General features: G+C 38.9%; 1 protein-coding gene across 1 annotated transcript; it reads left to right on the plus strand.

Moving 5' to 3' along the window:
- The first annotated feature begins 1,865 nt into the window (after positions 1–1,865).
- LOC141693966 (uncharacterized) lies at positions 1,866–3,455 on the plus strand. Its single transcript, XM_074499163.1, has 2 exons — positions 1,866–1,962; positions 2,440–3,455. The coding sequence occupies exons 1-2, from the start codon at positions 1,879–1,881 to the stop codon at positions 3,298–3,300; spliced, it is 945 nt and encodes a 314-aa protein (XP_074355264.1). The 5' UTR covers positions 1,866–1,878; the 3' UTR covers positions 3,301–3,455.
- The last annotated feature ends 15,484 nt before the right edge of the window (positions 3,456–18,939 follow it).

The raw sequence follows: 18,939 nt of genomic DNA on the forward strand, positions 1-18,939 counted from the left end.
TCGTTTTAGTGTAGAGCGTTCATACGAAAAGCCAACTGCGCATAGGCCACTTGCTTAATAATTTTGAAAGGCTAAAAATGATTTCGAAAATTTGGAAAAATCATGATAATTAAATAATGCAGCAAGGAAGACTGTCCAAAAAGAATTTTAAGAAAATATTAATTTTTCGATTTTATAAAAATGTTTTAGTAAAGCGAATCGATAATCGCGTACTAACTAAGATCGTTGGTTATTGATTTTAGATCGCCAACAAAAGCCCCGAGACCATACCACTCCTAGCACTCGAGGCAAGTTTACGAAACCCTAACACAAATTATCCATGCTATATATACTTTTGTGATATTGATGCCATGATTTATAATTCGAAAATATATGCTTGTCTGTGATATCAATACATTCCAATTATGTGATTATTTACGGAGACGAACTTCGTTTTATACGAGTATGAGAAATTGAAACGTAATTTTAATATAATACAAGATAGTGGGAGTCGGAGATAGTTTTAAATCAATTTAATCCCGGAACGAGCCGGACGCGGAAAATTTCGATTTCAATAAATAAAGTACTTTCGCGTAACATACATATCAAACGAGCGATTGAGATTTGATTTATAACTAAAAGAGGTAATCGAATACTCACTCAAGGGATATCCTACTTGACTATTTATTTATAAGTAATACCTAAAGAGTTACTAAAATATCCGGAAAATACTTAAAGTAATATTGAAAAGTTTTTAAATCAATTCACTCTATCTAAAATGTATGTAACCATTCGAAGGATAATTATAAGATGTCGAATCCCGTCTTAAGTATTTAATTAAGATTTTTATCAATTCATTGAACCTTATTAAGAAACATTTTGTACTTAAGGTTTTATCAATTCATTGGACCCTTCATAAAAATATTATGAGACCGTAAATATTTAATATTACGTACCTCAAAAAAAAAAATCATTTAAAAATAGACATAGTTCCCAAGGATACTTTCTAAATTATTCAAAATTTCTCGGAAGAGATCAATCATCTGAAACTTATCAAAACCTTAGGGAACTTAGTCTAGAAGCATGAAGGTTTTGCTTCCTCGCTCAATGAAAAACAAGTGAACAATATATGTAAAACTCTACTACGGTTAAGGGTAGAAAACGATTTTTAAATTTAAAACTCCGACAACTCCCAAGAATCAATTGTAATAAAAGTGACCGATAAATTACCTTGTTTAAAGGTCAACTGAGAACGATCTATTCCTTCGATAAAGGATTTTATCTAAATGATATAATTGTTTTGGGACTGGAATGTGGCTTACCCGGCACGGAGAGGTATCGGGTAGTGACCAAGCGCGGAGTGGCGCAGTATACAGTTATGTGGTCTCTGTGACCATTGACTTTCGGACTTGCACGGAAATGGGCAACCATCGTGTAATGTCTTGATAAGCCCAAAGGCGGCTAGGTTTGTATTCCTTCTACTAGTAGAGAAAATTTCGTATTCGGCTGATCACCGGTACGTGGTTTATTCCAGTATAGTCCCTTCCTCCACTTTGGATAAATTGTTGTGAAACCTACAACAGAAGGCCGATAAGGCTGAGTTTTAAATAAGGATGTTGATGTTCATATATCACATCCATATGAGAATCTTGGTTCAAGCATCATATTGAGATTTTGAGATAAAATGAGTACGAGTATAAGCCGATTAAACTGATACAGTTAAAGTTGAGTTTTTCATAAAATTGACAAGCATATAAACTTTTAGAAACCTTGGTTATACAATGCCTAATGGTTGTTTTTCCCTAAATGATTATATTGAGATAATGGATATCTATATCTTGCTGAGCATTAGTGCTCACTCTTGCTTTTATAAATATCATATCACAACAGATTACCAGCATGGCCCGAACCAGGATGACTGCCCGCAAACGGGTAGGGGACGCCCGTGAGTACCGTAGACTGTTCGTCCGCCAGCCACCTCAGGTAGACGAATAGAGATAGTTTCCTTTTGAGTACTTGAACCAAGACTATTTGTGACCCGAGTCAGTCTCATGTAGAGCTGTTCTCGGCATTCACTCTTTTGAGATAATTTCCTTTGGTCTGTAATAACTTAAATACTTTAACGTTAATTTAGTAATGTTTCTGAGCATATAACCTGTGTGTGTGTGAGTTTGGTTAAAAGGTCGAGTAATGATGTGAAAAGAGGATTAATTATTTATTAGTCAATATTAAGTGATCGTAACGACCCGAATTCCCGACCTTGAATTTGGGGGTGTTACAGAAATGGTATCAGAGCCCTAGGTTATAAGTCTCAGAAATGTTAGGTGAATCAACTGAATCAATGAACTAGAACTCACATAGAGTTCGTAGTCGGGCTACGAGGGTAGCACTGATATTAAGAACCCTTAGGGGTGATTTAAGTATCCAAGGATAGTAATACGTGTGTTAAATGACTTGTAGGTACCCGATGTGTTAGACCCTGAGGCTGTAGAGGCGTACGAGAGAGAGCATGATGAGGCCCTTTTAGCTGAGATCGAGGTAGCAGACCCTGCCCCCACTGTGGGCTTAGAGGTATTCGAGTACCCGGAGACTGACCCTGAGGAGGACTCAGAGGAGGACCCCACTGAGCCAGACACTGAGATAGCCCCTCCTGAGGATATTCCATACGGCAGCACGGAGGTTTCGTCTCCAGAGATGATGAGGGTGGATGTGCATCAGAGGTCGATAGAGCGTTTGTTAGATCGGATCTCAGCAGCCCAGGCTCGAGTCGCTGAGCTCGAGAGCGAGACGGGAGTAGCAGATTTGATGGATAGGATGATAGCTCTGCAGGCTAGAGTCACTGCACTGACTGAGGAGTTAGAGGCGGAGCTAGGGGCATCCACCCCAGTGAGGACACCCACCTCATCCCCTGTACCAGTTAGTCCCGCACGGACTGAGACCGACGACGGCATGGACCCTATTCTTGACGGTGTGGCAGCGACTCCTGCAAATTCCCCACTTCCACCACCCCTACCAGTCATATCCCTAGCAGTTCACGACTGGGTGGTAGGTCGCTATGCTGCTGATCTGACAGCGGCTGAGGCCCGTATTACCGAGCTGAGGGACCAGCTTTCCATCGAGCGGCACATGAGGATAGAGGCCCGAGCCAGGCGAGGATACCCCAGCGCCCGACGCGTGCGCAGGACCATTCGCCGCATAGAGCAGAGGACCATCGGTAGGATTCACCGCTTATCCCCCCAGCGTGACTTGGTGAGTAGGCGCGAGGTTATTAGGGTTGTGGTTCGCGCTATGAGGCGGATTCGTGATGTTACTCATGGCTAGTGGACACTGTTAGTAGTTGGTTGTTGTTCCTCAGTGGTGGTACTTAGTTGTTTTGTGATAGTTGTTCTGGGTTGTTGTCTTTGATAGTGCCACCAGCTAAGGATTATTGTATTAAGGCAAATTGTACTTTTATTATTCAGTATGTTGTACCTAGACCCGGCGTATGGCCAAATTATGTATAATTATCATGTTGTTTAATTGCGATTTCTAGATTGTGGTTTAATCTTCTTTCATACCTGCATAATTACATACTGTCATAACAAATCAGGAAGCATGAGAATTGGCAAGTGGAAACAACCTAAATAAGTTTATGTAACAGGAAAATGCCGCCAAGGAGAATAGTAACAAGAACTCGCCCGGCTGCATCTGGCGGCCAGGGTAGTAATAATGAGCAAGGGCATCGAGCACAGACCCCACCATTAAGATTTAACAAAGAACGAAATGAGTATGATGATGAGGACTATGAGGAGTCAGAGGCTGAAGATACTCAGGGGATGGAAATGCCAGTGAACCCTATGGAGCAGTTTGTAGAACTTCTGAGGCAAAACCTGCAGCAGCAACGACCACCCCAGCAACCCCAGCAGGCCATGGCTAATGCATTTAAATCTTTCAAGTCGGTCAAGCCCCCAGAGTTTCACGGTGTTACTGACCCAGTTCAGGCCAGGGCTTGGCTAAAAGAGGTAGAAAAGACCTTTGAGCGAATCGGCACTGAAGAAGCCCACAAGACTAATTTTGCCACTTATCTCTTAAAGGGTGAGGCTAACTATTGGTGGGAAGCCAAGAAAAATATGGAGCCCCAAGGGATTGTTACTTGGGAAAGATTCACTGAGTTATTTTTAAAGAAGTATGTCCCGAAGTTTATGGAGGTTCAGATGCAGCGAAAGTTCCTAGAGCTGAAACAAGAAAATATGAGCGTAGCGGAATATGAAGCTAAGTTCACAGAATTGTCGAGGTTTGTGCCACAACTGGTGGGTACCGAAGAGCAAAAGGCTGAGAGATTTCAACAGGGATTGAAGCAGTGGATTCAGAATAAGCTGGCAATTCTGGAGATAACTGACTATGCCACCCTAGTGCAGAAGGCCACGATAGCTGAAGCAGGGAGTGAAATGAGCCAGAAAATGAAGCAAACTAAGAAGCGAAAGTTTGATGGTCAAAGCCGGAGTGTGGGAGGGGGAAGCTTCCCTAGTAAGTTTGTCAGGGGGACGGCCTCCCAACCCAACCGCAGTACAGGATTCGGGGGATCAGGGGGCGTGAGTGTGGCCCGGAGCGGGAACCAGACGGGAATGTCTTATCATAGCCAACCACGACCCCCTCTGCCAGAATGCAAGAGCTGTGGTAAGAAGCATTCTGGGCAATGTATGCAGAAACCAGTGACATGCTTTAAATGTGGTAAGGTGGGGCACTATGCCACAGCTTGTAACCAGGAAGCGGCTAAGTGTTTCCAGTGCGGAAAGACAGGACACATGAGGAAGGACTGCCCTGCGGCGGCCCCAGCTAGCTCAAGGGGTAGTGTAGCTGCATCTAACAGAGTGCCGACTGCCAGAACCTTTAATATGACTGTGAAAGATGCCGTGAGGAACACCAATGTTATAGCAGGTACGCTCCTCCTAAACTCCAATTCCGCCAATGTGCTATTTGATTCTGGAGCTACTAAGTCTTTCGTGTCTAAGGAATTTGCTGAAAAATTGAACTTAAAAGTGGAACCTTTGAAAGAATCTTTGCAAGTGGAAATAGCTAATCAAGAGATTATCCCTGTAAATCAAGTTTATGCTAACTGCAACCTAGAATTAGGTGGAGTAAGATACCCAGTAGATTTAATTCCCTTTCGACTAGGGGAGTTTGATGTGATATTAGGAATGGATTGGCTATCTAGAAACCATGCCCAAATTGATTGTGAGGGGAAGAAAGTAAAATTGAAAACACCTAGTGGTAAGAGTGTAATAATTAAGGGGCAACGGCAAACCAAGAAGTTTCTAACTATGGTGCAGACCAAAAGACTTTTAAGGCAAGGATGTGAGGCCTACTTGGCTCACGTGGTGGATACCAAACGAGAAACCCCTGAGATCCACACCATACCCGTAGTTAACGAGTTTGAGGATGTATTTCCCAAGGATCTTCCCGGACTACCTCCGGATCGGGAGATAGAATTTGCCATTGATTTAGCTCCCGGCACGGCACCAGTATCAAAGGCCCCGTATCGTTTGGCCCCCGTCGAGATGAAAGAGTTGGCTGATCAACTGCAAGATCTATTGGATAAAGGAATGATTAGACCAAGTGTGTCCCCGTGGGGTGCACCCGTATTATTTGTGAAGAAGAAGGACGGCAGCATGAGACTGTGCATCGATTATCGAGAGCTGAACAAGCTGACCATTAAGAACAAGTACCCATTGCCAAGAATAGATGACCTCTTTGACCAACTAAAGGATGCCACATGTTTTTCCAAGATTGACCTTAGGACATGTTATCATCAACTTAAGATCAAACCGGAAGATATACCTAAGACTGCATTTCGTACTAGGTACGGACATTATGAGTTCCTGGTTATGTCATTTGGTTTGACTAACGCGCCCGCGGCTTTCATGGATCTGATGAACAGAGTCTTTAAGAAGTATCTGGACGAATGCGTGATAGTCTTCATCGATGATATTCTAATTTACTCTAGGTCGGAGGAGGAACATGCGGAACACCTCAGGATAGTATTGGAAATCTTACGAAAAGAAAAATTGTATGCCAAATTCTCAAAGTGTGAATTTTGGTTGAAAGAAATTCAGTTTTTGGGTCATGTGATTAGTAAGGAAGGAATTCTCGTAGACCCCGCAAAGATAGAAGCTGTCGCTAATTGGGAACAACCAACCACGCCCACCGAGGTCAGAAGCTTTATTGGACTGGCCGGGTATTATCGAAGGTTTGTAAAGGATTTCGCCAAGATAGCAGGCCCGTTGACTAGACTTACTCGGAAAACAGAAAAGTTTGTTTGGACGGAGAAATGTGAGGAGAGCTTCCAAGAATTGAAGAAAAGGTTGGTATCGGCCCCAGTGCTGGCCCTACCAGACGATAAAGGGAACTTTGTGATTTATAGTGATGCGTCCCATAAGGGTTTGGGATGTGTGCTGATGCAGCACGGTAAGGTGATTGCCTATGCATCCAGGCAATTAAAGGAATATGAAGTGAGGTACCCCACCCATGACTTAGAATTAGCCGCCATAGTGTTTGCCCTTAAGATGTGGAGACATTACCTATACGGAGAAAAGTGTGAAATTTATACTGACCACAAGAGTCTTAAATATATCTTCACCCAGAAGGAGCTAAACATGAGGCAGAGAAGGTGGTTAGAATTGATTAAGGACTACGACTGCGAAATTCTTTATCACCCGGGGAAGGCCAATGTGGTGGCCGATGCCCTTAGTCGTAAGGAAAGATTGAAAAGGATCACCACGTCAGAGGATTTGATCAGAGAATTTGACAAGTTAGAGATTGAGGTCAAGGTTGCTGAGCCAGGGACCGAAGGTTTGTATGAGATGGTTATGCGACCGGAGCTACTGGAAAAGATTAGGCGATGCCAAGAAATAGTGTTGAGGGAGAACAAGGAACTGGTAAGCGGAGAGGAGGCCAAGTGTGACCCAGACGAGAAAGGAATCAGGAGGCATGCCTACAGGATATGGGTCCCTAACGTCCAAGAACTAAAGGATGAAATTTTACGGGAAGGACACAGCTCTAGATATACGGTCCACCCAGGAAGCACTAAAATGTACCAAGATTTAAAAGAGTACTACTGGTGGCCTAACATGAAGAAGGATGTAGCGGAGTGGGTCAGTAAGTGTATGACCTGTCAGAGAGTAAAGGCAGAACACCAGCGACCAAGCGGACTCTTGCAACCCTTAGAAATTCCGATGTGGAAATGGGAGCAGATAGCTATGGATTTTGTGGTAGGATTACCCCGAACTAAGACTAACCATGATGCAATATGGGTAATTGTAGACCGACTAACCAAGTCAGCGCACTTTCTCCCAATCAAGGAAACCTACACAGTGGATAGATTAGCGGAGCTATACATTAAAGAAATTGTGGTAAGGCATGGAGTGCCAGTAGCTATCGTATCTGACCGAGATCCTCGATTCAACTCCAGATTTTGGAGGAGCTTTCAGGAATGCCTAGGAACCAAACTAAACATGAGCACCGCTTACCATCCGCAAACAGATGGACAAAGTGAGCGAACCATCCAGACATTGGAGGACATGTTGAGAATGTGTGTAATTGATTTTAAGGGTTCTTGGGATGAACACCTGTCTTTGATAGAGTTTGCTTACAACAATAGTCATCATGCGAGTATCGGAATGCCCCCATACGAGGCGTTGTATGGCCGAAGGTGCCGTTCGCCCTTGTATTGGGATGAAGTAGGTGAGAGAAAGTTACTAGGTCCCGACTTGGTGCAAAAGACAAGGGACATAGTTCAATTAGTCAGAGGACGCATAGCAGCAGCCCAAGACCGACAGCGTAAATACGCCGATCTGGCACGAAAGGACAGAGAGTATGAAGTGGGTGACCAGGTGTTTCTGAAAGTGTCACCATGGAAAGGATTGATGAGATTTGGGAAGAAGGGGAAGCTGAGCCCCCGTTATATTGGACCTTTCGAGATTCTAAGACGGATAGGACCCGTGGCATACGAGTTAGCTTTACCTCCAAATCTTCAGCAGGTCCATAATGTTTTTCATGTATCAATGTTGAGGAAGTATAATGCGGATGCCAAACATATAGTGGAGCATGAGCAAGTAGACCTTCAACCAGATATGTCCTATGTTGAGCAGCCAGTCGAAATCATTGACCGAAAAGAGCAAGTACTCCGGAACAAGAGTGTCAATCTAGTCAGAGTCTTATGGAGGCATCACAACGTCGAGGAGTCGACTTGGGAATTAGAGAGTCACATGCAAGAAAAGTACCCCCATCTATTTGTGGATTGATTCCGGGACGGAATCCTTTTAAGGGGGGGAGACTGTAAGAACCCTGATTTTTTGTAATATTTTAAAACTTTTGTGAATAGTAACTTGAGCTGATTAAGTAATACGTATGGGGATCATCATAAAATGAATAGTGGAATTTTGAGAATCCGAGATCATATTCTTGTTTATCGAGGAAAATAAGTGAATGTAAAAGCCGACGAAATTCGAAGATTTACGATTATACTACGTTTTTTTCGTATCCGTAAAGAATGGCGTAGAACCGGGAATACTACATGAAATAAATAATATATCAAGGTGTTTCTATGATCAAGAGAAGGAATGGAATTGGTTATAGTATTATAAGCGATAAAAGAAATCGCTACGAAACAAGTCGTTATACGTGGAATCTATCGGAATGGAACGACGATTGCGTTTACGATAAATAAAGGAATGAGAAATTAAATCCCATGCAAGTTGGCCATGCATAACCAAGTCCTAACTAGTAGTTAGGAGTGTAACTAGATGATTAGAAGTTAACTAGAATAGTTAGTGGAATAGTGTTGAATAGTGATGGGAGACAAACAAGTACACAAGCCATACTTCTCCCTTTTCTCACTTCATCACACAATCAAACCAACCTATACCTTTGCCAAATTATTGTCAAATCTGCTGCATACATCCCATATATTCATTATACACTCCCACACTTCATCCACAAAAGAAAACAACCCTCTTTTCCCTCACTTAAAGCTCTCCCATTTTACATTCCAGCAGTTCGGATTTTCTGAGCAAGGGAGAAAGAAAAATTCATAACTCAAAATGTACGCATTCAAATGTCATGAAATTTTTACCATAGCTTCTATATATCTTGGGTAAGATTCGTACCAAATTTCAGCCTCAAATTAGTTTTTTTCAATTTTATAAAAATGTTTGAATGAGGTGCTGAAAAGTAACTCCAAAATTCTAACTTGTTTCTTGGTTTTGTTTCTTAAGGATCTAGCCCTTCTAAGTGTTTTTCAAGCAAACCAAGCCCTAATCACCTTAGTACTAACCCTCCTAGTGCTCAATAAGGTATAACTTCCAACTCTTTAAAGTTTTAAGGGTGGGTTTAAGAGTTATTTATGATGTAGTGTCAAGATCCAAGAGTTTGTGTATGTGTAAGGTTGTTTTACTCATATTCTTGCTAAGTACTTGAGTTTTTGAGTTATGATTCTTTTATTTGATGATAGATAAAGTATATAAGGTGTATGTGGGTGGATCTTGAGAAGTAAGAAGTGTTGTGTTGGTCATAAGTAGTGATTGTGTCAAGAACAAGTAGTAGAAATGGAATATGGAGCCTATTGCACTTGGTCTGCCTTCTGCAGTGTATTCGGCCATGTAAATGTTTGAAATTTGTGAGTCACTGGCCATGACTGGGTAGATCTTGATTTGTAGTTTCTGTACATGTGTGGATCATCACGAGGGGATTTACGGTTTAAAAGTTATGATCGTTTTAGTGTAGAGCGTTCATACGAAAAGCCAACTGCGCATAGGCCACTTGCTTAATAATTTTGAAAGGCTAAAAATGATTTCGAAAATTTGGAAAAATCATGATAATTAAATAATGCAGCAAGGAAGACTGTCCAAAAAGAATTTTAAGAAAATATTAATTTTTCGATTTTATAAAAATGTTTTAGTAAAGCGAATCGATAATCGCGTACTAACTAAGATCGTTGGTTATTGATTTTAGATCGCCAACAAAAGCCCCGAGACCATACCACTCCTAGCACTCGAGGCAAGTTTACGAAACCCTAACACAAATTATCCATGCTATATATACTTTTGTGATATTGATGCCATGATTTATAATTCGAAAATATATGCTTGTCTGTGATATCAATACATTCCAATTATGTGATTATTTACGGAGACGAACTTCGTTTTATACGAGTATGAGAAATTGAAACGTAATTTTAATATAATACAAGATAGTGGGAGTCGGAGATAGTTTTAAATCAATTTAATCCCGGAACGAGCCGGACGCGGAAAATTTCGATTTCAATAAATAAAGTACTTTCGCGTAACATACATATCAAACGAGCGATTGAGATTTGATTTATAACTAAAAGAGGTAATCGAATACTCACTCAAGGGATATCCTACTTGACTATTTATTTATAAGTAATACCTAAAGAGTTACTAAAATATCCGGAAAATACTTAAAGTAATATTGAAAAGTTTTTAAATCAATTCACTCTATCTAAAATGTATGTAACCATTCGAAGGATAATTATAAGATGTCGAATCCCGTCTTAAGTATTTAATTAAGATTTTTATCAATTCATTGAACCTTATTAAGAAACATTTTGTACTTAAGGTTTTATCAATTCATTGGACCCTTCATAAAAATATTATGAGACCGTAAATATTTAATATTACGTACCTCAAAAAAAAAAATCATTTAAAAATAGACATAGTTCCCAAGGATACTTTCTAAATTATTCAAAATTTCTCGGAAGAGATCAATCATCTGAAACTTATCAAAACCTTAGGGAACTTAGTCTAGAAGCATGAAGGTTTTGCTTCCTCGCTCAATGAAAAACAAGTGAACAATATATGTAAAACTCTACTACGGTTAAGGGTAGAAAACGATTTTTAAATTTAAAACTCCGACAACTCCCAAGAATCAATTGTAATAAAAGTGACCGATAAATTACCTTGTTTAAAGGTCAACTGAGAACGATCTATTCCTTCGATAAAGGATTTTATCTAAATGATATAATTGTTTTGGGACTGGAATGTGGCTTACCCGGCACGGAGAGGTATCGGGTAGTGACCAAGCGCGGAGTGGCGCAGTATACAGTTATGTGGTCTCTGTGACCATTGACTTTCGGACTTGCACGGAAATGGGCAACCATCGTGTAATGTCTTGATAAGCCCAAAGGCGGCTAGGTTTGTATTCCTTCTACTAGTAGAGAAAATTTCGTATTCGGCTGATCACCGGTACGTGGTTTATTCCAGTATAGTCCCTTCCTCCACTTTGGATAAATTGTTGTGAAACCTACAACAGAAGGCCGATAAGGCTGAGTTTTAAATAAGGATGTTGATGTTCATATATCACATCCATATGAGAATCTTGGTTCAAGCATCATATTGAGATTTTGAGATAAAATGAGTACGAGTATAAGCCGATTAAACTGATACAGTTAAAGTTGAGTTTTTCATAAAATTGACAAGCATATAAACTTTTAGAAACCTTGGTTATACAATGCCTAATGGTTGTTTTTCCCTAAATGATTATATTGAGATAATGGATATCTATATCTTGCTGAGCATTAGTGCTCACTCTTGCTTTTATAAATATCATATCACAACAGATTACCAGCATGGCCCGAACCAGGATGACTGCCCGCAAACGGGTAGGGGACGCCCGTGAGTACCGTAGACTGTTCGTCCGCCAGCCACCTCAGGTAGACGAATAGAGATAGTTTCCTTTTGAGTACTTGAACCAAGACTATTTGTGACCCGAGTCAGTCTCATGTAGAGCTGTTCTCGGCATTCACTCTTTTGAGATAATTTCCTTTGGTCTGTAATAACTTAAATACTTTAACGTTAATTTAGTAATGTTTCTGAGCATATAACCTGTGTGTGTGTGAGTTTGGTTAAAAGGTCGAGTAATGATGTGAAAAGAGGATTAATTATTTATTAGTCAATATTAAGTGATCGTAACGACCCGAATTCCCGACCTTGAATTTGGGGGTGTTACAAGTTACATGTCCAAATTCATTGAATCTGACTGAGCCCACTTACAAAGTGACCAAGCCCAACAAACAATAACCCAGCCCGTCTGATAAATTAACTCTAATTAAAAAATTAAATCAAAAATAAATAAAATCCCCACTTTATTTATTTTCAATGTGGGATAAATGACACATTCTCCATTTCAAGCTTTTACAAGCTACTAGTTTCAACTCTATTTCTCTATGAATTTTACTAAGAAAATACTTAGATCCATATATAAAAGTTTAAATTCACATATCATGGAACAACTTTCAATCATTAGATTTTAGAATTATCATCAAGAACGTAATAAAAATTATGATCTAAAATCCATTTTTTCTAACATAAATTGAGTCCACGAATTTACTTCCTGTTGTTACTACAACAAATAATGAAATTACTGCTTTGATGAATGTTATTTATACTCAAAGAGAAGAATCAAAACTTTTTATGTTTTTAAACGGTCTTGATGAACCCTATGGTCCTCTAAGGAGTCAATTACTGATGCAAATCCCCCTTCCTAATATCGAACTGCATGTGCCTTTATCCAATAAGAAGAATCACATGGATGTGCTAAATGGCTCTGTAACTGACATTGAATATGTTGCTATGTATAGAAAATCTAATGATGAACCAGAACTTCCTGTTTGCCCTTATTGTGGAGGTAAAGGTCACCTCAGTGACAGATATTGGACCGTAGTCGGGTACCTAAATTGGCATCTGAAGCATAAAAGACCAAATATAAGGAGCAACCCTGCACCTAGCTCATCCAGATGGAATAACAATAGAACTCAGCAAAGACATGTGGCCAATAATGTGAGTATTAATAGTCATGAGTCTAATTCCTCACAGGAAGTTCACTTTAACTCTTAAAAATTAAAACATTTACTGAATTTTTTTTCGAGTAATGCTGAGCAACACCTGAAAGGTTCTAAAACTAACGAGGAACTAAATGTGTGCTTCTCTGGTATGGTGACTTGCAGAAGGATAAAATAAATTGTTCCTCCACTACTTGGATTATTGATTCAGGAGTTAGTGCTCATATGACATTCTCCAATCAAAATCTGTCTAATCTTAGACCCGTTGCTTCACACTTGACCATAAATCTACCTACTGGAGATGCCTCTAAGATAACCCATATGGGGAATGTTCTATTGCCAAATGGTCTCTTCCTGAAAAATGTACTGGTTGTTCCTCGGTTCAAGCATAATTTGCTATCAATTCCCACTATGGCAAAGGACAATAACTGTCAGGTGCAATTCACCACTATTGGCTGTGAAATTATTGACTCTACAATAAAGAAGATTCAAGCAAATGAATTTCTATCCAGGGGTATGTACTATCTTCAAAATAATGCTGTAAAGGCCGATACTTGTAGCTAGGGGGAGCAAGCACCAACAAAGTCAGTTACTTCTCAGAATCAGAATCTTGACTTTTAAAAATGGCATCTAAGATTGGGACACTCTACAGCAACAACTATGCAACATATATTCCAGCAATCAAGAAGTATGTCACTACATATGAGGTATTCCTTACTTGTCCAATGGCTAAATTCACTAAACTACCCTATAATATTAGTGCTTCTCATGCTGCATTACCATTTGATTTGATTCACATCGACACTTGGGGTCCATATAAGGTCTGTACTAGAGGTCATTATAAATACTTCCTGACTTTTGTTGATGACAACTCTAGGTTTACTTGGCTGTTTTTTATGAAAAATAAATCTGATTATCTATCTTGCCTTAAAACCTTCAACAACCATGTTCACACCCAATTCAAAACCTCTATAAAATCTATTCGGTTTGATATGCTCAAGAGTTTGTAGATTCTTTGTGCACTCAGTTCTACTCTTTCTTAAGAATTTTCCACCAAAAATCTTGTGTTAATCGACCACAACAGAATGTGAGGGTCGAGAGAAAACATAGGCAGCTTCTTGAGATTGCTAGGTTCTTGAAAATTTAGTTCGGTATGTTATTGATGTATCGGGGAGAGTTTGTAATGACAACAACTTACTTGATAAATAGATTATCTAATCAGGCCTTGAAAAATAAAATACCATATGAAATTCTTTATGATGAGCTAGTGTCATATGACAACTCAAGGGCCTTTGGTTGTTTGTCTCTTGCTTCCAATACAAACAACACTTTTAATAAATTTGAGGCTAGGTCTGTACCTCGTGTATTGGTGGGATACCCTATCAATCAAAAATACTATAGGCTGCTGAATCTCACTATTATGCAAATATTTTATAATCAAAGATGCCTTATTTCATGAGAGCATTTTTCCCTTAAACCCTAATACACCTAAACCTTATATGCTACCAAATCCCTATGTGTTACCAGTTGTCACTGCTCACACCGAGTCAGATGACATTTATGTAACTTAACTTGTTGATCAATCTATTAGCAATAAAAATTCTCATACACCTGAAGACAAAGACTCAACCAGCCCTATCATTGAACCTGACTCACCTCCTCCGGTTCTTAGAAGGTCACCCGGAAATATCAAACAACCATCCTATCTACAACAATATGTTCACACTCTACCTGATAAAACTAATATTCAAGTTACAGTCCATATCATCCACCTTTAATTTAATTATTTCTTGGCTTATTTGACAACCACAAATGATCCTACAACCTTTAAACAAGTTGTTCAATCTCTTGTTTGGGTAGAAGCAATTAACAAGGAATTGACAGTTCTAGAAAATAATGGGAGCTCACTGTTTTACCCAAAAATAAAAAAGCTATAGGGTGTATATGGATTTTCAAGACAAAGTAAAACCTAGACAGGACAGTGGAAATGCACAAGGCAAGATTGGTTGTGTTGGGTTGTAAACAAGTGTATGGAGTGGATTACATGGACACCTTTGCACCTGTGGCCAAATTAACTACAGTAAGGACCCTGCTAGCAGTTGTTGCAGTTCAAAATAAGATCAAAATTCAAATGGATATCGTTAATGCATTTCTGCATGGTGACTTCCATGATATTGTCTTCATGAAGCTGCCTCAAGGTTATATAGGAACGGGCAGCAGAATAATCTTGAACCAATCTGCAACTCAATCTTCTGACTTGGTCTACATATTAATCAAATCACTATATTGCCTTAAACAAAGCCTCAGATTATGGTTCCACAAACTGTCTCAAAAACTTATCACTCTTTGGTATGTTCGGTCAAAAAACTGATCCTAGTCTCTTTACAAATCTGCTGGGAGAATCCATCACGCTGGTCCTAGAATATGTAGACGACCTTTTTATTTCTGGCAACTCAGCTCATGAAATTTCAAAACTGAAGCCTCTCATTACTACTACCTTCCACGTGAAATATTTGGGCAGTTAAATATTTCTTAGGCCCTAAGATTGATAAAACAAATGTTGGTTACTTCCTATCTTAGAAGAAGTGGACCATTGATTTGCTGCAAGAGTTTTTCATGCTATCTGCAAGTTCTGTGAAAATACCAATGAATGTTCACTTAAAAATGGATCCCACGAAAGGTAATTTTCTGCAAGATCCTCAACCCTATCAACGTTTGCTGGGGAAGCTGATTTATTTGACAGTCACCAGGCTTGACATCACATTCCCAGTCCATGTCCTGAGTCAATACATGCACCAACCAACAACTGTGCATATGTAGGTTGCAAAACGAGTTCTTCGATACTTGGAATCCAACCCTGCACAAGAAATTTTGTTAACAAATTCCTCGACCGCACAGATTCAGGCTTACTGTGACAGTGACTGGGCTCAAAGATCAACTTCAGGTTTCTGCATCCTCCTGGACAACTCTCCAATTTCATGGAAGTCAAAGAAGGAGAGTGTAGTTGCACGTTCAACTGCAGAAGCCGAATACCGTGTAATGGCACTCACGACATGTGAGATCACTAGGTTGTCTGCTCTTCTCAAGGACATAGGTTTGAAGGAGCTTCCCCTTGCAGTACTTCAGTGTGACAATGTGGCTACCATTTCAATAACAACAAACCCATTTTTTCGTGAGATGACTAAATACGTCGAAATCGACTGCCACTTCATCAGAGAGAAAATAAATTCTGGACTCATCAACTCTCACTATGTGCCTTCTCACTCCCAGCTAGCAGACATTATGACAAAGACACTTCCAGTGAAGCAACACAGCAAGCTACTTACCAAACTTGGAGCATCAGGTCCACCTTCTACTCCGCTTGAAGGGGAGTAATAACAGCTCATCACAACAATCACCTATGGCATTGCCACCTTTTTTGTCTTGTTCTACTTTCTTATCTCATTCATTAGCATTGTCAGCTATGTAATAAAGGGTGTATTAGACATTTCATATAAGCGTAAGTAGATGCTCTTCCTCTCTATCATTTTGGCATATAATGTGAATGACCGGGATATAATAGATCTCGATGATTTTTATGTTTGTGTGTAGAAAGCTGGGATAGAGTCTTCTCTATTCAAGAACCTTCTTTCTGTCATCTTTATTCTCAGCATTTAAATATTGTCAATACATTAATATAAGGTGTTATTTTATCGCGAAATAATTATTTTTTTTGCCAAATTTAAAGCAGATTTCATTAATTACTTGAAAAAGACTAAATTAGGACAAATCTCCAACATATCATACGACCAGCTTGAAAAATAAATAGAGCTAAATAATTACCCGTTTTGTTTCCGGATTGCTTAACAAATTGAAAACAAATATTCTGAAAATTAAAAATGAAGATAATGGTTTCCCGGACAATCCAACATGCATCTCCCCCAAAAACAGTAACTTCACAATTGACCCTCACATTAATTCGATTGATAGTGCAATGTTTAGATGACTCAGTTGCAACAACTGAGTTTAGAGGCCTCATGTTATGAACAAATATTTTTTATAAGAGGTGAACACATGTGATTTTTACCACCGTCTCAAACGCACCCTAGCTATCTACCTGCCGGATACAAGCTATAGACTTGCCGAAAGTGTTGTTGATGCAAGATATCCGGATCTTCCAATATACCATCAAATTCATTATCAACACAACCACCACATCGCATAAAATGAGACACATCGCATAAAGCGAGACAATCAAACACACAAATAATAACTTAAATAGAACAATACGAAAAAAACCCAAAATTCAAAAATCTCGTAATAACACCAAATTGTAATATGCTGTTAGAACAGAGATTTTAAATCCAAAAACTGAATTTTATTATAAAATCCAAGCTCTTACCTTAGTAGATCTGAAAACTAAAGTGAAGAACCGTAATGAATTTTTCGAGTTTTGTGAAACAAATATGAATTTTATTGAAGAAAAAGTAAATAAAAGAAGGAGATGAAGAAGATGAATATGGAAATCGAGATGGGCAGAGAGGGTGAAAAAGAAGGTAGGGCGGCTAGGGTTAGGTGAAGGTATGGCGGCCGACTCTCCTGCGAGAGAGAAAAGATTTCCAAGTTATACCAAATACAGATTTTTTAACGTGAAATAAATAAATAATGGTACATGATACAAGAAACATACTAGTTGATGATTTAATTACTTGCACATAATAAACATAAATAATTACTTTAATTATTTAATCGAGTCGATAAGTCATTGTCCAGCTATTAATCGACCAAATTGAAATGTCACTGTTGAAACTATTGAAATAGTCACCCTAAATGGACTTGGCCTGGTGCATTAAACAAGGTGTTAATTTTACGACAAACAAGGTGTAATGGAACATGATACAAGAAACATACCACTGCTTGACGATCATTGCACTTAGTGAGGTAAGCTCTGTCTTGTGTGAAGAGTTGTAATTGATCAACAAAATCTCCTTTATGGATTATCTTGTCTTTGTCCCAATCACATCCGCCCTGTAATTCCTGTTCTCTAATCGCTTGGTAACACATACTTGTAGGTTTTTCAGTAGATTTATGTACCGAAGCTCCATTTGTTTGAAAACTAAAGGAGCTGAAGCGGTGAAATGAATCGACCTGAGTTGTTGGTTTTGCTATTGGAATATATAACAATAATTTTTATGATCGTTTTAGTTAGTTGCCCCAAATCTAAAGACACTTCTACGGCCTATCAATCTTACCTGTATTTATTGATGGTTACAGAACCTTAAAACCAAAATAATAGTGTTTGGATTATCAATTTAGTGATGTTAATGTGAACCCCGTTCCTTCTTGACGGGTAAATTAAACCCACCATATCCTTTGATTTTCCATTTCATTCCTATTACCATTAATCTCATTCCCATACCTCCATTCTCATTTCTAATTCTCATTACCCTGGTGCATCGAAACGTCCCCTTATTTTTAAAATTTTTAGCTAAGAGTTTTGATATGTAATCTAATGGTATTATCTATAATTTTGATTATATAAAATATATTTAAAGGGTTTGTTGATAGTCAACGAAAAAATGGCTGTTAAATATACTAAGGGCATAGAAGGTTAGAGTAGGTTAGAGTGTTAAAAATTTTACATTTGGAGATGCTCTCACTAGATTCATTTTCACCCTCAACAACGATAACCGTTTCTCTGTTTCACTTAGCTAAGGCGTACCCTACTGAACGGGTCCTTGTTAACCCTCCCTAATTGCCAAAACATAAACATGGTTATAAAAGGTACCTAACTAATAAACATAAATATGGTCACACATATCATAATTTGAACTAGGGCATAATTAACCAGCTAGACAATCAAACTTCATTAATCACAAGCCAACTGAAGATAGTATGTGCCTGTTCTTTGGCTTAGAAGGCAGAAAAATATCACAGTTTGACGCTGTTTACTTTTAAGTGATTAATGTACCTAATACATTTATGAAGAATAGGCACTTATTTTATCTATTTGTTTCAGCAGAGAGTAATTAGCTATTATGATCTTAATCCTTCAAGTGAGAGTTTCCCTTGCAAATTTCATCAAGCCTAACTCCCAACTTAAAATTTTAAGATTAAGGCTTCTTGGTTTGCTGAAATCAAAAGAG

Source organism: Apium graveolens, chromosome 10, assembly GCF_009905375.1.
Source record: "Apium graveolens cultivar Ventura chromosome 10, ASM990537v1, whole genome shotgun sequence".
Taxonomy (NCBI): Eukaryota; Viridiplantae; Streptophyta; class Magnoliopsida; order Apiales; family Apiaceae; genus Apium; species Apium graveolens.

What these genes read in the sequence shown, in the direction of transcription:
- LOC141693966 (XM_074499163.1), top strand. Translation starts at nt 1,879, where the DNA reads ATGGCCCGAACCAGGATGACTGCCCGCAAACGGGTAGGGGACGCCCGT. An exon ending in TCGTCCGCCAGCCACCTCAG is followed by an intron (nt 1,963 to 2,439) that starts GTAGACGAATAG and finishes AATGACTTGTAG; the next exon opens with GTACCCGATGTGTTAGACCC.